Source organism: Pseudochaenichthys georgianus, unplaced genomic scaffold (genome assembly GCF_902827115.2).
Source record: "Pseudochaenichthys georgianus unplaced genomic scaffold, fPseGeo1.2 scaffold_475_arrow_ctg1, whole genome shotgun sequence".
In the NCBI taxonomy this organism is placed as follows: Eukaryota; Metazoa; Chordata; class Actinopteri; order Perciformes; family Channichthyidae; genus Pseudochaenichthys; species Pseudochaenichthys georgianus.
In genome coordinates, this window is record NW_027263039.1 from 166,038 (window position 1) to 188,768 (window position 22,731).

General features: G+C 42.4%; 1 protein-coding gene across 13 annotated transcripts in view; it reads left to right on the forward strand.

The window, feature by feature from the left end:
• eya1 (EYA transcriptional coactivator and phosphatase 1) overlaps nucleotides 1-22,731 on the forward strand; it is a 127,125-nt gene that overhangs the window by 80,777 nt on the left and 23,617 nt on the right. For all 13 annotated transcript variants that reach the window (XM_034078742.2, XM_034078738.2, XM_034078736.2 and 10 more), the window contains 4 exons: nucleotides 1,072-1,255; nucleotides 3,904-4,046; nucleotides 6,669-6,752; nucleotides 15,133-15,222. In XM_034078742.2, the coding sequence (XP_033934633.1) occupies nucleotides 1,072-1,255; nucleotides 3,904-4,046; nucleotides 6,669-6,752; nucleotides 15,133-15,222 (501 nt within the window). The remainder of the gene's footprint in view (nucleotides 1-1,071; nucleotides 1,256-3,903; nucleotides 4,047-6,668; nucleotides 6,753-15,132; nucleotides 15,223-22,731) is intronic.

Sequence of the window (22,731 nt, forward strand, 5' to 3'; positions counted from 1 at the left end):
AGAGATCAGAGTATAAGACATAATATATATGTATTATTTAAATGATTATATGAACACTTGACACGACACACACAGACTAAGGCAGTGGTTCCCAGCCTGGGGGGGCGCCAAAGATCGCAGGGGGGCGCCAAAGATCGCAGGGGGGCGCCAAAGATCGCAGGGGGGGCGCCAAAGATCGCAGGGGGGAGCCAGAGATCGCAGGGGGGCGCCAGAGATCGCAGGGGGGCGCCAGAGATCGCAGGGGGGCGCCAAAGATCGCAGGGGGCGCCAAAGATCGCAGGGGGCGCCAAAGATCGCAGGGGGGGCGCCAAAGATCGCAGGGGGGGCGCCAAAGATCGCACGGGGGCGCGCCAAAGATCGCACGGGGGCGCCAAAGATCGCAGGGGGCGCCAAAGATCGCAGGGGGGTGCCAAAGATCGCAGGGGGGCGCCAGGCCTCAGATGATTTGAGGCCAAATATCATATTCAGACTTTTTTTCCCTCCCTTTGTGAATTGTTTCCACTTGCGCCGTCCTTTAATTTCTTCATACAGCGGGAATCCAGATGAATTAATCCTGAGTCCAATAACCATCAAAGTCGCTCCAATAGCTCCTTCATTACGCTTTCATCCTCCTTTAGCAACACACTTCACATTCATCCAGTTTGTGACAGTAGTTGTAGCATTGTGAGACGTTGAAACTTTAATTACCGCTGTTGCGCCCCCCCCTTGTGTGTGTGGGGGTGTGGGGGGCGCAACTTCCAACAGGAGTCATTTGGGGGGGCTTGGGTGGGGAACCCCTGGACTAAGGGACAGTTTCATCCCGCGGGCCATAAGACTGTTAGACACCTGAACTTTTGAAAGGACATCCACAACATTCATCTCGCAGCAATTGTCCAATTACTGTATATAGACTATTCTGCACTATTTCTGATCTATTTTATGTGTCTTTATTTTAACTATTTTTTCTTTTCATTGTCATAACTGTAGCTATGCACCAATGATAATAACATCCTTGAACCTTCTGAAAAACAAACTGAAAGATTGAAAATGAGGTTGATTTTGATTCTGATGTTGCCTCTGCTCTCTCCTCAGGACTATGCCAGCTACCCAGCCTTCGGTCAGGGTCAGTACGCTCAGTATTACAACAGTTCTCCGTACACTTCGCCCTATATGACGAGTAACAACACAAGCCCCACCACCCCCACCACCACCACCTACACCCTGCAGGAGCCCCCCAGCACCGTCTCCAGCCAGCCCATCCCAGAGAACCCTGCAGGTGAGGATAGAACGCAGCGTGTTGGTTCTGGTGTCGATAATCATGCTGTGGAAATACTGAGGAACTTACCAAGAGTAAGACAAACTGCGTGCCGAGAGCAAAAGGCCTCTCCTGTTCCTCCAGACCTGAGAAGGAGACGGAGATGTCACAAATGCATCAGAATATAAGCATGTCAGGGGAACTGGCTTGAGCTTCAATCTCAGGGTCCATGTAAGATGCAGGAATACCAGTTCTTCTTCTGCATCCTGTTATCTACAAAATACTGACTTCTCAAAATGTTGGGTTTTTTCAGAAAATATCAACATTCTGACTGCTTCTCAAAATCTCACATTCCCCACGTTTCCTCCAAATTCTGACTTTTTCTCAAATTCTCAAAAATTCAGATTTTTTCTCAAATTCTCAAAAACTCAATTTTTTTTAGACTTTTTCTCAAAATCTCCAAAAATCTGTCCTTTTCTCAAAATCCTGACTTTTTCTCAAAAAAATCTGACTTTTTCACAAAATCTCACATTTCTGACGTTTTCTCAAAATCCTGATTTTTTTTTTTTCAAAATCGCAAAATTCTGACTTTTTCTCAACAATCTGATTTTTTCTCAAAATCTCAAATTGTCAATAATCCCTGGTCCCCAGCTTGAGCTTCAGCCTCAGGATCCACGTATCTGTGATCCTTCCTCTCCAGAATGGAAGGAGTCATCACATACAGAGCATCCACTAGTTCCTGAACAGTGTCCTTCACATGCTGATACTACTACTACTACTACTACTACTACTACTACTACTACTACTACTACTACTACTGCTGCTGCTGCTGCTACTACTACTACTACTACAACTACTACTGCTGCTACTGCTGCTACTGCTGCTGCTGCTACTACTACTACTACTACTACTACTACTACTACTACTACTACTACTACTACTACTGCTGCTACTACTACTACTACAACTACTACTGCTACTGCTGCTACTGCTGCTACTGCTGCTGCTGCTACTACAACTACTACTACTACTACTGCTACTACTGCTGCTGCTACTACTACTACTACAACTACTACTACTACTACTGCTGCTACTGCTGCTACTACTACTACTGCTACTACTACTACTACTACTACTACTACTACTGCTGCTACTACTACTACTACAACTACTACTACTGCTGCTGCTGCTACTACTACTACTACAACTACTACTACTACTACTACTACTGCTGCTACTACTACTACTACTACTACTACTACTACTACTGCTGCTACTGCTGCTACTACTACTACTGCTACTACTACTACTGCTGCTACTGCTGCTGCTGCTGCTACTACTACTACTACTACTACTACTACTACTACTGCTGCTGCTGCTACTGCTGCTGCTACTACTACTACTACTACTACTACTACTACTACTACAGCTACTGCTACTGCTACTACTACTACTACTACTACTACTGCTGCTACTGCTACTGCTACTACTACTACTGCTACTACTACTACTGCTACTACTACTACTACTACTACTGCTGCTGCTGCTACTACTACTACTACTACTACTACTACTACAACAACTACTACTGCTACTACTACTACTACTACTACTACTGCTACTACTACTACTACTACTACTACAACTACTACCTACTACTACTACTACTACTACTACTACTACCACAACTACTACTACTACTACTGCTACTACTGCTACTACTACTACTACTACCACTACTTTTTCTCAAAATTCGGACTTTTCCTAAAAATTCTGACTTTTTCACAAATGTTTTGACTTTTTTACAAAATGTTGCTTTTTTGCAAAATTCTGACTTCCTCAACATCTGGAAGGAGTCATCACATACAGAGACTAGTTCCTGAGCAGTGTCCTTCACATGCTGATATCAAGAGAGGGAGTCACACAGTCACAAGATGGAGGAACAGAAAGCAGTATCAATGTTTACTTCAGATTAGCTCCACGTCAGAAATGAGCATGCTTGACGTCTCTCTCCATAGAGGCTGAGTCATCATGTTCATCACATCGCTCAAAGACGCTTTATGTGTGACAAGTTGCCCGTGTCAGTCTGAGGTTAATCGATGAACACGCCATTTGGTATTTTTCCTTGAAATGAAACCGTCGTGGAAGAAGAACACGAGCTAAAGGCCAAAGACTGCATGATATATAAGTATGAAATGCTTTTAATGTCACGATAAGGAGATTGGAAAGAGCATCCTTGAGTGACAGCAACACATGTCAGCATGTATTGTTAAACCAAGCGATAATGAAATGCTCAACTTAGCGAAAGTGACATCCCACGTGTGTGTACGGCAAACAAGGACACACACTGTGCAGTTTCCCATAATGCAATGTGACATAAATGCCTCGCCTGGTGATCGAGCAGCACTTATTACGTCTTCAGAAGTCAAGCTGTCATCGATCACCCCGAAGACGGGTCCGGCTAAGTCCCTCCAATTGACGTGACTGACATGCTTCCTATTCCTACCTGGCCATAACGTCCTGTTCATCAAATCATCGTGGGGCTCTTAGCGTGTGATTAATGATACCTGTAGAACGGCATAATGTCCCAGGATGCCGTCTGCCTGCGTCGAGACGGACGGCCTCTCCTCGTCTCGCTAACAGCGGAACATCCTCTGCTCTCTCCCCAGTCGAGTACAGCACCATCCACAGTCCATCAACCCCCATTAAAGATTCAGATTCGGATCGATTGCGCCGGGCCTCGGATGGAAAGTCACGTGGCCGGGGCAGAAGGAACAACAACCCCTCCCCCCCGCCTGACTCCGACCTTGAGGTACACACACACACACACACACACACACACACACACACCCTTTTATCTTATTGTGTTGTTCAATGTGGGAAATTAAGAGATACTGGTAACAAATGGTCTTACAGCTTTATGGGGATACATACACACACACACACACACACACACATACACACAAACACACACACACACACACACGTATACACACACACACACCTACACACACACACCTACACACATATACACACACATACACACATATATACACACAGACACACATACACACACACACACACACACACACACACACATACACACACACAAACACACACACACACACACACACGTATACACACACACACACCTACACACACACACCTACACACATATACACACACATACACACATATATACACACAGACACACATACACACACACACACACACACACATACACACATACATACACACACACACACACATATACACGCACACACACACATTTCACACACACATATACACACACACATATACACACACACATACACACACAAACACACACACATTTACACACACATATACACACACACATATACACACACACATACACACACAAACACACACACATTTACACACACATATACACACATATACACACACACACTCACACACCCTTTTATCTTATTGTGTTATTAAGAGAGATATTGGTAAAAGTGTGTCTTACAGTGTTATGGTGATTCACACACACACACACACACACACACACACACACACACACACACACACACACACACACACACACACACACACACACACACACACACACACACACACACTAATCCACTTACCGCACACCAGCATGGGCATTAATTCTTGACAGTGAGTGCATTATTGATGCACGGTGGAAGATATGACTTCACCAAACACGTATAGAGTTCCCGTGAATAAACAATAAGCGAGTCGTAAAGAAGACGTGAATAATGGATCAAATCAAATGCTGCAAATTACAACGGCATTGAATGCATCGCGACGAGTGGCGGAAAGTCACTTTTAATTACTGTTTTTAAGCACAATTTTGAGATACTTGTACTTCCTCTTTTGCTAATGTGAACGTCAACCGGGCTTCGTCCATAGGGAAATACATTTATTAGCTAACTGCTTTAAGATACTGATCCTTCGGTGAAAGTCACATGCCAGTGAAGAAAACATTAACGCATCAATACTTATAGTTTAATAATATATTATTCCTAAACAGACGTGTTGTGCAGAATAAGTACTTTTTGATGCTTTAGTCATTTTAATTTTTTTTTTACTTTTCTTTCTTGAGTCAGGCACAATGAGTTTATACAGTCAATATTTTTATTTATGTTTCCCCTTTCCCTCCCTCCCGGTCCTAGCTAGTAAAATAAATAACTAACTAAATAAATAAGATAGATACCTGTGTAGGTCAAGGTAAAGTAATATAGAAGATAATATTAAAAGAAAATGTATAGATAAGGGAATAAAGAATAGTAACAGTAATACTTGTACCCATATACTCCTATGTATACCCACATGTACACATGCACATACATACACCGACCTACCTACATACATACATGTATACAAAGACAGAACAAATAAATAAAAATAAATAAATTAAAAAATGTATATAAAAAGAGACACAAGAAAAAAAAAACATACATTCGTAGTTCCCCCTCTTTCTCCTTAACGTCGTGTCTTAAGTTCAGCTGTGTAGGCTCTCAGAGCCCCAGACAGATTCAAATAGTTTTGAGGAGCCCCTCCAGTTATATTTAATCTTCTCCAAGTTCAGGTACAACATTAGATCTTTAAGCCATTGAGATGCTTTAGGTGGTATAGAACATTTCCTTTCTAGGAGTATTCTTCTTCGTGCTAAAAGAGATGCAAAGGCTATACTGTCCTTAGTTTTCCTCTCCAACATTCGGTGGCCAGTATTACTCCAAACATGGCCGTTTCTGCACATGGTGTCAATACCACGTCCAAGGCCTCAGTGAGGTGAGTGAAAATGCTTGTCCAGTATCCTTGTAGGCGAGGACAAGACCAAAACATATGAGTCATGTTTGCTGGTGACGTGTGGCATCTGTTACAGGTGTCCGTAACATTTGGATATATTTTGGAGAGTTTAGAGCTTTAGTCATTTTTTAATCCTAATTAAATTATATTTGCTTTTACCTCAGTAAAAAATCCAAATACTTTGTGGACAAACTTAGATTTCACACAACCTTGAAGCCACTTTGTACTTCATATGTCTGATACTTTAGTACTTTGTAATGCTTTTACTCCGGCATTAACTTTAACCGTGGTATTACTCCTTATAATTAAAATATTCAGAGTACTTTGCCGGCACCATCGGAGCTGTGTCAGAATAATCCTCCGAGGCTTTTCATTACCGCGATATGAATGAAAGCAGAGCGTGCATTACGGCGCTCACATCGTGGCGTGTTAACATATCTCGTTAATTAGTTTGTCACTATCGATCCCTCTAATGTAAAGGGCAGAGAGGAGGAGGAGGCGGGGGAATGTTGCGGTGACCAACCCGAGAAAATAGATCCGGGTCCCTGTGGCATATTGACCAGAGGGTCGCCTTTCAGAGTGCACCATTGATTCCAGTTCTGTTCCCCTGCAGAGGGTTTTCATCTGGGACCTGGACGAAACCATCATCGTGTTCCATTCCCTGCTGACGGGGTCCTACGCCAACAGATATGGACGGGTGAGTGGATATCAGAACAACGCGTGGATATTAAGAAAGAAATAAGGAAGGTTTTATTTGTAGAGCACTTTTCATACAGACGTGAAAACCAGAGGTGGGAAGTCACTAAATACATTTACTTTACTGTAACAGAGTATTCCTACACTCGGGTACTTCTACTTTCACTACAAGATCTGAGTACTTCTACTTTTACTACAAGATCTGAGTACTTCTACTTTCACTACAAGATCTGAGTACTTCTACTTTCACTACAAGATCTGAGTACTTCTACTTTCACTACAAAATCTGAGTACTTTTACTTTTACTACAAAATCTGAGTACTTCTACTTTCACTACAAGATCTGAGTACTTCTACTTTCACTACAAAATCTGAGTACTTCTACTTTTACTACAAGATCTGAGTACTTCTACTTTTACTACAAAATCTGAGTACTTCTACTTTTACTACAAGATCTGAGTACTTCTACTTTCACTACAAGATCTGAGTACTTTTACTCAAGCACAAGATCTGAGTACTTCTACTTTTACTACAAGATCTGAGTACTTCTACTTTTACGACAAGATCTGAGTACTTTTACTCAAGCACAAGATAAGTACTTCTACTTTTACTCAAGTACAAGATCTGAGTACTTCTACTTTTACGACAAGATCTGAGTACTTCTACTTTTACTACAAGATCTGAGTACTTCTACTTTTACTACAAGATCTGAGTACTTCTACTTTTACGACAAGATCTGAGTACTTTTACTCAAGCACAAGATAAGTACTTCTACTTTCACTCAAATACAAAATCTGAGTACTTTTACGACAAGATCTGAGTACTTTTACTTTTACTCAAGTACAAGATCTGAGTACTTCTACTTTTACGACAAGATCTGAGTACTTTTACTTTTACTCAAGCACAAGATCTGAGTACTTCTACTTTTCTACTTTTACTCAAGTACAAGATCTGAGTACTTCCACTTTTACTCAAGTACAAGATCTGAGTACTTCTACTTTTACTACAAGATCTGAGTACTTCTACTTTTACTACAAGATCTGAGTACTTGTATATACTCTTCTGAAGTAGCTTAGAGCAGACAGACTGGTTTCAGGCTGAGCAAAGCCCCTCTCTGGTTCTTGTGCATGTTGCTGAGGAAAGAGCAGAAGGTCAGTCAGGCCCAGCACACAGCATCGAACGGCAAGAAAAGCCTATTTTGTCTTTTCTAACAATGAAAGCAGAATACTAGAATATCCTCAAGTAATAAAGCACTTCTATAAGAGCCATTCTGCACAACGAGTACTTTTACTAAACCCTTTTAGAATAATTTAGCTCAAAATACATCTGTACTTTTACTTTAGTATACCGTGGTGTTAGTTATTGTACTTATCCCTCCGTCTCAGAGACATGTCTCCGCCGTGAGCAGGACTCGATGTCCACATAATTGTTTCTTTTTTTTAATGGTGCAACGAGGCCCGAGGTATTCTCTCTCTCGCTCTCGCTCTCTCTCTCTCTCTCTCTCTCTCTCTCGCTCTCGCTCGCTCTCTCTCTCTCTCTCTGTCTCTCTCTGTCTCTCTCTGTCTCTCTTGCTCTCTCTCTCGCTCTCTGTCTGTCTCTCTCTCTCTGTCTCTCTCTCTCTGTCTCTCTCTGTCTCTCTTGCTCTCTCTCTCGCTCTCTGTCTGTCTCTCTCTCTCTGTCTCTCTCTCTCTGTCTCTCTCTGTCTCTCTTGCTCTCTCTCTCGCTCTCTGTCTCTCCCTCGCTCTCTGTCTCTCGCTCTCTGTCTCTCTCTCTCTCTCTCTGCAGCTGTTGCAGATATGCATGGCTGCTGGGGGGGGGGGGGGGTCGGCCCAGAACAGTTGCACTCTGGATGTCTATTGACACGTCTTAAGTGTTCCTTTCTCCTCCAGAAACGCCACATTGTTAGTTTAATTAAGTGCTTCTCAATCCGGCCGTTTCCAGGCGGACATCTCCCCGGAGAGCGTCGGACGGGAGATCCCCTTTTTAAAAACCTGCCCTTTAATTAGGATGCAAATACAAAGATATCATGTAAACACATTTTAGCAAACATGTATTATTATACAGGGAGGTTTCTCTGTTTTGAGACGTTTGCTTTTCCACTTGTTTGCTGCTTCTTCTGAATTGCTTTTTCTAAATTTAAACTTTGAAAACAAACAATTTGGGAAATAAAGCAGAATCTTATTCTCATGGTTTGCTGGAGGTCAAAGGTTATATATGTATAGTCTCTTATCTTCCCCTTCTGTTCCTGTTTCTACTTTACATGTTCAGGGCTCTACTTAAGTATAACTTCGGGGTACTTGTACTGTATTCGAGTATTTTGATTTACTTCTACTTCATTTGATATATATGTGTATTACTAATGTACTCACTACAAAAAGTCACTCATGCCCCAAAAAACAGACTTTAAAGCAAAGATTGAAAACATAAAAAGCGTATTTTTATGTATTTCCTAATGATAAAAGCACAATAAGATAGTATCCTCACGTATTAAGACGCTTTCATAAGAGCCACCATGACTACTTTCACCTCCGTATACTTCTGTACTTTTACCTTAGTAGCCCTTTGACCTGACGCTTACACGGCGGTATAAGTTATTGCACTTTATAAGTAGAGTCTCTGTACTTTTGATGAAACACGTTCTTTCCGCCTGTTCACTTCGGTCTTCTTAAAGCGGCGTTCAAACCGACTTTAGAAATAATGCATGCATCTAAAACCCGTTAGGTCGCACACGGCTGACTTTTGATCGTTATTCATACGTGTGTGTTTTGTGGCGGTCTGATCTCCGGGTGTTTTGGCTGCAGAGGTGTCTGGGTTTGAAGTCATGGATGACATATTGCTGCTCGTATGTCGGAGAGCTTAGCGTCCGCTCCCTCTCTTTGTTCTGCAGCGAGGGGCTGTTTGATGGGGGCACTGTTTTGTTTTTGGGGTGAAAGAGGGCTGCCCCACGACCCTCCAATGTTTATTTACTTTACTCTCAGCAGCCTCGGCATGCTGGGTAAAGAAAGAGCAGAGGCTTAGGGAGCTCAGGGACTCTCCTACCACACACACACACACACACACACACACACACACACACACAGGGTCTCCAGTGTGCTCCTCTGAAACAGGAAGCACTCTTGACTCGTCCCATCAGAGCTCATATGGGATGTGACAGCCGCTACAGTGACTTTCTCTTTTTTCTCCTCGGCACTTTTCGCTCGTGCTTTTTTTAGTTCCTCTCGTGCTGAAACCTGCTGACTGCGTCGCATTAAAGCAGTTTTATAAACGGAGACCACAGAGCGCGATACCTCAAAGCCTATCAGGAACGCACATCTGCAAACGGCCTGGGAAAATAAAAGTGGAGCAGACCGACGTCCACCACAACAAGCATCTCCCCCTCCTCCTGGACTGGAGGTCCGCTCGGATAGGATCAGCACGAGGAGAATGTACATAAAAGACAGGGCATTAATAAATTAACACACAATCAGACACAGAGGAAGTCAGGAGAGAATAAAGACATTTCAAAATAATACAGACGATATGACGTGTCGATTTTACCTTTCTAATGCTTAAAGTACTTTGCATGAGTTTTGCATGAACACAGTAAAAGTACACGTTTGAATATGCTTTTTACCCCCAGAAACCACACAGTATGTGATGATAGTAAAGCATCCAAATACTATATACATTGTAAGTAAATTACAGTATTCATTTAAAATAACAATAAATGATGGATATCAGTCCAAAAGGAGATAGTTTAGATCGTTGAAAAGACACATGGCCATTAGTTTCCGCTTCTGAAGGAGAACAGATGCGAGAATCCTCTTTAAACGTGTCTGAAGACGCTGCTGATTTAAATAAGTGTTTCTTCACTTTAGGAGCGATAAGACATGAAAAGGAGTGTCCTATTAAGCATCCTTCATTTGATCCAGGACAGACTTTAAATCCCTAAAAGATGTCTCCAGACTTTCCCTTTTCGTTCAGATACTGTTTGTCCCGTCATCCGAGTGTCACGCAAACCGTTCCGAACCGATTTCCCTCCTGGCTTCTCTGCGCCTCCTATTAATAGTTGTGTATCTGAGAGAGCACACACACACACACACACACACACACACACACACACACACACACACACACACACACACCCTAATCCACTTACTTAATTCTTGACAGTGGACGGTGGAAGATATGACTTCACCCAACACGTATATAGAGTTCCCGTGAATAAACAATAAGGGAGTCATAAAGAAGAAGTGAATAATGTATCTTTTTCTTACAAATCAAATACTGCAAATTACAACGGCATTGAATGCATCGTGACGAGTGGCGGAAAGTAACTAGGGTTGGGTTAAAGCAGAGTTTCTTCCCTTTGAATCTATCTATCCACACACACACACACACACACACACACACACACACACACACACACACACACACACACACACACACACACACACACACACACACACACACACACACACACACACACACAGTGACAGTTTCAGTCCACAGGCCATAAGACTGTTTGACACCTGAACTTTTGAAAGAACATCCATAACATTCATCTGTTTGAAACTTATTATTCCATATTCCAATTACTTGTAAATAGATTCTATTCTTGCACTATTTATATTCTGTTATCTGTTTTATTGTGTTGCACTGTTGGAGGAGCCTAAGATTTTCATTGACAAATCGACACTGTAACTATGTACAAATGACAATAATAGCCTTGCATCTTGAACACACACACACACACACACACACACACACACACACACACACACACACACACACACACACACACACACACACACACACACACACACACACACACACACACACACACACACACACACACACACACACACACACACTCTTATCAGTTCTTTTAATTGGCATCAAGGCAGCTCAGCCCCATAAAGCTGATGTCTGAGGCCAGCTGTGCTGCTATTGGGCGGCTCAGAGCCAGAGCTTAAAGAGGGTGGGGATGGACGGGGGCTTGTTATTGGTAAGGGTCTCAGAGGAAGGGTTTGGGGGGGGGGGGGGGACTTGGCGCCCCCCATGGATGGCACTGACATCCAGGGACAGGTGGAAACTAAAGTGACAGCAGCAGCACTTTGGCCTTCTGGCCTGCTTGTGTTCTTAACTCTCTCACTGACTGATTGTTTAGATTTAATTGGAAAAAGGATTCACTCACGACTTTTTTCCCACCAAAACCGGCCCTCAGAGAGCGGCTGGGATCACGATTTTAACGACGCTGACACTGACGGGCTTACTCTACTTAAAACCAATGGGATTTTTACATTGGATTATGGCAGAAAATAGGATCTTTTTCAAATTATACTCACACGTTTTGTTCAGTAGGATAATCTCCATATATTAAAACCACTTTATGATTTCTGAGGTAAAAAGCTAGGCTATAAAGGAACTACAGCACGGTCACATGACTTCACATCACCACCGCTAAGCTAAAGGCTGCTAATGTTGGGCTATAAAGGAACTACAGCACGGTCACATGACTTCACGTCACCACCGCTAAGCTAAAGGTGGCTAATGTTGGGCTATAAAGGAACTACAGCACGGTCACATGACTTCACATCACCACCGCTAAGCTAAAGGCTGCTAATGTTGGGCTATAAAGGAACTACAGCACGGTCACATGACTTCACGTCACCACCGCTAAGCTAAAGGTGGCTAATGTTGGGCTCTAAAGGAACTACAGCACGGTCACATGACTTCACGTCACCACCACTAAGCTAAAGGTGGCTAATGTTGGGCTATAAAGGAACTACAGCACGGTCACATGACTTCACGTCACCACCACTAAGCTAAAGGAGGCTAATGTTGGGCTATTAAGGAACTACAGCACGGTCACATGACTTCACGTCACCACCGCTAAGCTAAAGGTGGCTAATGTTGGGCTATAAAGGAACTACAGCACGGTCACATGACTTCACGTCACCACCGCTAAGCTAAAGGTGGCTAATGTTGGGCTATAAAGGAACTACAGCACGGTCACATGACTTCACGTCACCACCGCTAAGCTAAAGGTGGCTAATGTTGGGCTATAAAGGAACTACAGCTCGGTCACATGACTTCACGTCACCACCGCTAAGCTAAAGGCGGCTAATGTTGGGCTATAAAGGAACTACAGCACGGTCACATGACTTCACGTCACCACCGCTAAGCTAAAGGTGGCTAATGTTGGGCTATTAAGGAACTACAGCACGGTCACATGACTTCACGTCACCACCGCTAAGCTAAAGGTGGCTAATGTTGGGCTATAAAGGAACTACAGCACGGTCACATGACTTCACGTCACCACCGCTAAGCTAAAGGTGGCTAATGTTGGGCTATAAAGGAACTACAGCACGGTCACATGACTTCACGACACCACCGCTAAGCTAAAGGCGGCTAATGTTGGGCTATAAAGGAACTACAGCACGGTCACATGACTTCACGTCACCACCGCTAAGCTAAAGGCGGCTAACGTTGAGCGTGATGACGTTTAGTCGTCTCATTTAGACACTTGATAATCCACCAGTTGGGTATTTACTGACGTATTTTAGGCGAACAACCAGAAATACATTGGGAAACCATTGAGCGACAGTAACACGGAGGTTAAGAGGAGGGGGAAAGCCAGCAGAAGTGCAGACTGAGCTCTTCTTGTGTGGTTTGCTTTGAGCATTGTGTCGCGTGACAGGTAATCAGCAGAAAGCTCAGGCGTGTCTTCGGGTGCTTTAAGGCTGTAATCCCGCTGCTGCCTCACACAGCTGCAGAAACCCCTCCTGCTATTGTCCTGCTTCACCCCGAAGACAATCCGTAGATTAAAATCCAATTTGTACAACAACAAAAAGAGGGTCCGCACTTCTCTGCCGTCCGTCGAGTCCTCGTCGTGAGTTGGGTTTTTTTGGACAATAAAAGCAAGAAAAAGTGGATTATTTCGTCTTCTTAGATAATTGGTTTTCTACGTGATGACACAAAGTCTATATCTTGATGTGACGATGCACTTTTCGCCATTTCATTATCCGTTTAAACCGCACACATTGTCCCAGGCGCATTAATTATTGACTCCCCCTCTCTCGGTGTTATCTTACAGACAGTGCACTCCTATCACGATTACAGCACGGCTCACATTACGAACAACCGAGGTCAGGATTTAAAGAAAAATTACTTTGAAGTATTTTAAATATTAATAAACACCCCTCAGAGTGGCTGCTTCTTCAGGGAGTAAATCAGATGAGGCATCAAGGCAAGGCGAGGTGAGGCGAGGTGAGGCGAGGAGAGGAGAGGAGAGGAGAGGAGAGGAGAGGAGAGGAAAGGCAAGGCAAGGCAAGGCAAGGCAAGGCAAGGCAAGGAAAGGAAAGGAAAGGAAAGGAAAGGCATGGCAAGGCAAGGCAAGGCAAGTTTATTTATATAGCACTTTTTAACGCAAGGCAAGGAAAGGAAAGGAAAGGCAAGGCAAGGCAAGGCAAGGCAAGGCAAGGAAAGGAAAGGAAAGGCAAGGCAAGGAAAGGAAAGGAAAGGAAAGGAAAGGCAAGGCAAGTTTATTTATATAGCACTTTTTAACGCAAGGCAAGGAAAGGAAAGGCAAGGCAAGGCAAGGCAAGGCAAGGCAAGATTATTTATATAGCACTTTTTAACGAAAGGAAAGGAAAGGAAAGGCAAGGCAAGGCAAGGCAAGGCAAGGCAAGATTATTTATATAGCACTTTTTAACGCAAGGCAAGGCAAGGCAAGGCAAGGCAAGGCAAGGCAAGGCAAGATTATTTATATAGCACTTTTTAACGCAAGGCAAGGAAAGGAAAGGAAAGGAAAGGCAAGGCAAGGCAAGGAAAGGAAAGGAAAGGCAAGGAAAGGCAAGGCACGGCAAGTTTAGTTATATAGCACTTTTTAACGCAAGGCAATTCAAAGTGCTTTACAAAAAAAAATGAAAGACATTAAGCATTAACAAAGAAAAGCTAATAAAATAAACATTAAGGAAAAATACATGGATAAAAGTTACAGTGCAGTCTAAGATATGAATAGTTCAATTAAAAGCAGCGACAAAAAGAAAAGTCTTCAGCCTGGACACAAGTATGTGGAGAATGGGCTATTTACGATGAGGCTGCGACCCCCGACTCTTCCTCGGACCCCCCCGCCTGAGAGGAGACATGCTTTTACTGCGTTCCTTCAGTCTGTGGCATTTCTGATGGTTATTCTGGTCGCTTTCGCACAGTCGTAAACACCGGCCGAGACTTTCATGTCCAGTTTTATGGGAACAGCCCGCTGAGGAATTTAAAGGGATTCTGTGTTAATTGAGTGACTTACAGGGAACAGCGTTATCCCTGTTTCACATTAACCCCTGCAAATGGAAAAGGAGAACCTCAGTTTTTAATTGCTTTTGTCTCTTTCTCTTTTTTTAGGATCCGCCCACATCTGTGTCATTAGGTCTGAGGATGGAGGAGATGATTTTCAACCTGGCCGACACACACCTTTTCTTCAACGACCTAGAGGTGCGTTTGCTTTTCCTTTTTAAATCTCCTGCTGTGTTCCTGACGCCTTCTGTTGAGTTTTAGTAAAAGCAGCAACAACTGCTCCTCAGTCACAGCTCTCTCTCCGAGGTGAAGTATTACCTCGGAGCCGGAGGGACTCCATGGTTTTTCCTCCGTCATCCAGGGGTCAGCAGCTTTAACCCCCCCTCAATTTGTTCGGCTCTAGTGTTTCCGTGTCTGTTCCTCTGTCTGTGTGTCACGCTGTGTGCCGGGTGTCGCTGTCTACCTCCAACACACACTCTTTCGTTACAGCATGCGCCACTTTATGGTTTTGGAAGTTAAAAGCTTACGTTAGGCTATAAAGGAACTACAGCACGGTCACATGACTTCACGTCACCACCGCTAAGCTAAAGGTGGCTAATGTTGGGCGTAAAGGAACTACAGCACGGTCACATGACTTCACGTCACCACCGCTAAGCTAAAGGCGGCTAATGTTGGCTATAAAGGAACTACAGCACGGTCACATGACTTCACGTCACCACCGCTAAGCTAAAGGCGGCTAATGTTGGGCTATAAAGGAACTACAGCACGGTCACATGACTTCACGTCACCACCGCTAAGCTAAAGGTGGCTAATGTTGGGCTATAAAGGAACTACAGCACGGTCACATGACTTCACGTCACCACCGCTAAGCTAAAGGTGGCTAATGTTGGGCTATAAAGGAACTACAGCACGGTCACATGACTTTACGTCCCCACCGCTGAGCTAAAGGTGGCTAATGTTGGGCTATAAAGGAACTACAGCACGGTCACATGACTTCACGTCTCCACCGCTGAGCTAAAGGCGGCTAATGTTGGGCTATAAAGGAACTACAGCACGGTCACATGACTTCACGTCACCACCGCTAAGCTAAAGGTGGCTAATGTTGAGCTATAAAGGAACTACAGCACGGTCACATGACTTCACTTCACCACCGCTAAGCTAAAGGTGGCTAATGGGCTATAAAGGAACTACAGCACGGTCACATGACTTCACGTCGCCACCGCTAAGCTAAAGGAGGCTATTAATTGGCGTGATGACATTTAGTCGTCTCATTTAGACACTTGTTAGCCATTTTTAAATCCACCAGTGGGGTAATTACTTACGTATGTCAGGCTAACAACCAAACACACATTCAGAAACCATTGACCTCCAGACCAGTGGACAGAAAATGCTGACTCTTCCCAGGTTTTAGGACTCATCTCTGCACTATTTTCATAAACTCTAACCCCCCCCCCCCCTCAATTTGTCCGGCTATAGTGTTTTGGGGTCTGTCTGTGTGTCACGCTGTGTGCCGGGTATCACTGTCCACCTCCATCACACACACTTTCGTCACAGCATGAACACCCCCCCCTCCTTTCCTCCCACGCCTCTTTGCCCTCTGATTCATGGACGGCCGGTGTAAAATCTGCACCCTGGGGCACGGAAATATATGGTGGAAGGGAGGGAGGTGTGAGAGGAGGGGGGAGGGAGCAGAGGGTCAGAGGTCATATAGACTGAGACTGTACGTACAGAACATGTGTCCGTTCGTAACTCAGACAAGCTGACTGTCAGTCATCGCAATTAAGCAATTAAGAAAGTGAGCTGGTAGAAATACCTCTATTCCAGTATATATATATCGCAGACAAAACGAAGTGTTATCTTTGAGTGCTTTACAATATTGTGCAGCCGTGAACTTTAATTAAACAATTACATAGAAAGAAACAGTAATAATCTTTAGGTGCTGGATTATTTACTATAATATATTATATATATTTTATATATATATTTTTTTTTTTTTTTTAACAAAAAACTAAATTATTTATCTTATAGGGGGGGGGGAGGAGCAGAGGGTCGAGTTGTCGATTCTTGTTCTGTTTTCTGTGACTATCTTCCTCACCCTCTCAGACTTTCAGTTGCGCGCGCTACTAAAGAGACGCGCAACCATGGAAACCAAACAATGGTGTAGCTCAGTGCTTCTGAAAGTGTGGTCCGCGCCCCCTAGTGGTCCGTGAGTGTATTGGTAAAATTTCACATTTGAAATAAATACATTTATTTAAGTTTTTCGCACTCTCGCGGGAATATCTCCGCAATGGAACGAGCTTAAGTTTCACTTTCGATTGCATGATATAGCCCAGATCAACACCTTCATCACACATAGTGCCACTTGTTTGTACAATTTTCAGGCGATTTGTAAAAAACGATGTGTTTTTGGATATTTGTGGAGTTAGGTGGTCCCGAGTGTTTTTTTATTGGTTAAGTGGTCCTTGGTATGAAAAAGTTTGAGAAACACTGCGCTAGGGTGAAGAGGAAAAAGCGTAATTTAGACAAAGACGTCAACGAAGAAGTCGAACTGGAAGTCAACGGTTGTTTATGAGGAGGAGCAGAGGGTCGAGTTGTCGATTCTTGTTCTGTTTTCTGTGACTCCTCACCCTCTCAGACTTTCAGTTGCGCTCGCTACTAAAGAGACGCGCTACCATGGAAACCAAACAATGGTGTAGCTGTATTAAAGTCCGAGTGGAAACAGTCGTGAGTAAATCTAATTTTGTCAGAAATGCGGGAGAAATGCGACCCCGGGAGGAAACCGGGAGAGGGCAATGAAGTCGGGAGTCTCCCGCGAAAATCGGGAGGGTTGGCAAGTATGCATATGACACAGAATCAAATGGAGAAGGTTGCCGGATAATTTACATGATTATTATATTTATATAATTATTACATTTCATCCTGATTTCCAGCCAAAACAGGAATAAAGTGACGCAGCTAACTGTTAGCGCTCATCACGTTTAGCCGTAAAAAAGCGATTAATCTCTCTCACCTCCTCCTCTCTGGATCCGATCCCAGCTTCTCCGTCCCGCTGACCTCACAGCGAGGAAATGTTTTGTTTGATACTTAAGTGTGAAGAGATCTCTGTCCTCTCTGCCAAGTCTCATTACTCAGCGCCGTGTTTCGGCTGCGCTACACGAAGCAAAGGACGAGGAAGAAGTGGAGGGGAAATGTTCTCCCAGGCAGACGAGTGACTGAGTCCACACGCTGTCATCGTGATCAAAGTTAATTGGCTGCAATTGGCTGCCTAAATATTCCCTTATGCCCGGGGCCATGGAGCCTCCGTCGGAGCTGCTCTTTATTCAATAGATGTGCCCCAATCATGTGAAGAAATGGCAGTTTGTGACATCGCTTACATGTGGTTTCTGCTCCACATCTGTCCCGTGTTTTGATTTCTTTTCATGTGTGATGAAACCGCATTGGCAGACTGCTTACAACATTATTGCAAAAAATAGCTCTGGTGTATCTCAGCGGGGGAAATTATTAGATTTTGTTTTGACACTTTAAAGCTTTTAGATGTCTTCCAGCCGAGTGTTTTGACTGAAGCAGCAGCGTGTGGTCTGAAGTGGGAAGTAGTGGAGTACAAATACTTTTACTGGACTTGAGAACATGTTTCTGGTATCAGTAGACTTTTTACTTTGACTTCTTACATGTTGAACACAAATACCTGTACTTTCTACTTCTCACATGTTGAACTCAAATACCTGTACTTTCTACTTCTTACATGTTGAACTCAAATACCTGTACTTTCTACTTCTCACATGTTGAACTCAAATACCTGTACTTTCTACTTCTTACATGTTGAACTCAAATACCTGTACTTTCTACTTCTTACATGTTGAACTCAAATACCTGTACTTTCTACTTCTCACATGTTGAACTCAAATACCTGTACTTTCTACTTCTTGCATGTTGAACTCAAATACCTGTACTTTCTACTTCTTGCATGTTGAACTCAAATACCTGTACTTTCTACTTCTTGCATGTTGAACTCAAATACCTGTACTTTCTACTTCTCGCATGTTGAACTCAAATACCTGTACTTTCTACTTCTTGCATGTTGAACTCAAATACCTGTACTTTCTACTTCTTACATGTTGAAATCAAATACCTGTACTTTCTACTTCTCACATGTTGAACTCAAATACCTGTACTTTCTACTTCTCACATGTTGAACACAAATACCTGTACTTTCTACTTCTCACATGTTGAACTCAAATACCTGTACTTTCTACTTCTCACATGTTGAACCCAAATACCTGTACTTTCTACTTCTCACATGTTGAACTCAAATACCTGTACTTTCTACTTCTTACACTTTGAACACAAATACCTGTACTTTCTACTTCTTACATGTTGAACTCAAATACCTGTACTTTCTACTTCTTACACTTTGAACTCAAATACCTGTACTTTCTACTTCTCACATGTTGAACTCAAATACCTGTACTTTCTACTTCTTACATGTTGAACTCAAATACCTGTACTTTCTACTTCTTACATGTTGAACTCAAATACCTGTACTTTCTACTTCTCACATGTTGAACACAAATACCTGTACTTTCTACTTCTCACATGTTGAACTCAAATACCTGTACTTTCTACTTCTCACATGTTGAACTCAAATACCTGTACTTTCTACTTCTCACATGTTGAACTCAAATACCTGTACTTTCTACTTCTCACATGTTGAACTCAAATACCTGTACTTTCTACTTCTCGCATGTTGAACTCAAATACCTGTACTTTCTACTTCTCACATGTTGAACTCAAATACCTGTACTTTCTACTTCTCACATGTTGAACTCAAATACCTGTACTTTCTACTTCTTACATGTTGAACTCAAATACCTGTACTTTCTACTTCTTGCATGTTGAACTCAAATACCTGTACTTTCTACTTCTTGCATGTTGAACTCAAATACCTGTACTTTCTACTTCTCACATGTTGAACTCAAATACCTGTACTTTCTACTTCTCACATGTTGAACTCAAATACCTGTACTTTCTACTTCTTACATGTTGAACTCAAATACCTGTACTTTCTACTTCTTACATGTTGAACCCAAATACCTGTACTTTCTACTTCTTACATGTTGAACTCAAATACCTGTACTTTCTACTTCTTACATGTTGAACCCAAATACCTGTACTTTCTACTTCTTACATGTTGAACCCAAATACCTGTACTTTCTACTTCTTACATGTTGAACCCAAATACCTGTACTTTCTACTTCTTACATGTTGAACTCAAATACCTGTACTTTCTACTTCTCTCATGTTGAACTCAAATACCTGTACTTTCTACTTCTCACATGTTGAACTCAAATACCTGTACTTTCTACTTCTCACATGTTGAACTCAAATACCTGTACTTTCTACTTCTTACATGTTGAACCCAAATACCTGTACTTTCTACTTCTTACATGTTGAACTCAAATACCTGTACTTTCTACTTCTTACATGTTGAACTCAAATACCTGTACGTTCTACTTCTCTCATGTTGAACTCAAATACCTGTACTTTCTACTTCTCACATGTTGAACTCAAATACCTGTACTTTCTACTTCTCACATGTTGAACTCAAATACCTGTACTTTCTACTTCTTACATGTTGAACCCAAATACCTGTACTTTCTACTTCTTACATGTTGAACTCAAATACCTGTACTTTCTACTTCTTACATGTTGAACTCAAATACCTGTACTTTCTACTTCTTACATGTTGAACTCAAATACCTGTACTTTCTACTTCTTACATGTTGAACTCAAATACCTGTACTTTCTACTTCTCTCATGTTGAACTCAAATACCTGTACTTTCTACTTCTCACATGTTGAACTCAAATACCTGTACTTTCTACTTCTCACATGTTGAACTCAAATACCTGTACTTTCTACTTCTTACATGTTGAACCCAAATACCTGTACTTTCTACTTCTTACATGTTGAACTCAAATACCTGTACTTTCTACTTCTTACATGTTGAACTCAAATACCTGTACTTTCTACTTCTTGCATGTTGAACTCAAATACCTGTACTTTCTACTTCTTACATGTTGAACTCAAATACCTGTACTTTCTACTTCTTACACTTTGAACACAAATACCTGTACTTTCTACTTCTCACATGTTGAACTCAAATACCTGTACTTTCTACTTCTCACATGTTGAACACAAATACCTGTACTTTCTACTTCCTACATGTTGAACTCAAATACCTGTACTTTCTACTTCTTACATGTTGAACTCAAATACCTGTACTTTCTACTTCTCACATGTTGAACTCAAATACCTGTACTTTCTACTTCTTACATGTTGAACTCAAATACCTGTACTTTCTACTTCTTGCATGTTGAACTCAAATACCTGTACTTTCTACTTCTTACATGTTGAACTCAAATACCTGTACTTTCTACTTCTCGCATGTTGAACTCAAATACCTGTACTTTCTACTTCTTGCATGTTGAACTCAAATACCTGTACTTTCTACTTCTCGCATGTTGAACTCAAATACCTGTACTTTCTACTTCTCACATGTTGAACACATACCTGTACTTTCTACTTCTTACATGTTGAACACATACCTGTACTTTCTACTTCTTACATGTTGAACTCAAATACCTGTACTTTCTACTTCTTACATGTTGAACTCAAATACCTGTACTTTCTACTTCTCTCATGTTGAACTCAAATACCTGTACTTTCTACTTCTTACATGTTGAACCCAAATACCTGTACTTTCTACTTCTTACATGTTGAACTCAAATACTTGTACTTTCTACTTCTCTCATTTCCCAAACAGCTGGTTCCTTTAGTCTGAATGTGTGTTTGGTGCGTGGTCATTATTCTTCAGAGTCACTGCGTGCCTATTGGTTGGAGCACGATCTGTGTATCCATCACTTCCTGGTCTTCTCTAAAGGAGAGGGACCAATGGAAACGTTGTCATGTTGCCGTTGGTCACCATGGAAACATTCATTAGCTAACAATGACATTATTGTTCTATTGATATAAAGGGAGGTCAGGTACTCTTTAAAGCAGCTGCTAGTTATGGGTACTTTTTACTGAAGCACACTTCAAAGCCTCTTTACTTTGACTTGAGTAAAGAAGTTTAGTCAGTACTTCTACTTTCACCAGAGTATTTTTAAACACGAGTATGTGTACTTCTACTTGAGTAAAGGATGTGTGTACTTCTACTTGAGTAAAGGATGTGTGTACTTCTACTTGAGTAAAGGATGTGTGTACTTCTACCATCTCTGTCTGAACGCTTCCGTCCGATATAAAGACGCTGAAATGCTCGTTGTTAGCGATCACACAGGAGGACATTCTCCACGGACATATTGATCTCCTCCTCCTCTTAAACTGAGCCAGGCCGAGTGTTAAGTGCCCGTTCCAACCAGTGGTGTTTCCTCTCCGCTGATTTACAGTCCTGCATCTCGGATCGAGCTAAATGCAGTCCCACTATAAATACCGCAGCCAGCAGCAGTTATGTATTTAAGCATGTGCAGAAATGCATATGGTCCTTCTAATTTAGTCTAAGCCATAACGGGAGACCCCAGAGGCTGCAGAGCACACAGGTGCAGAGTTAGTGGCCTGAGAGAGAGAGTGTGTGTGTGTGTGTGTGTGTGTGTGTGTGTGTGTGTGTGTGTGTGTGTGTGTGTGTGTGTGTGTGTGTGTGTGTGTGTGTGTG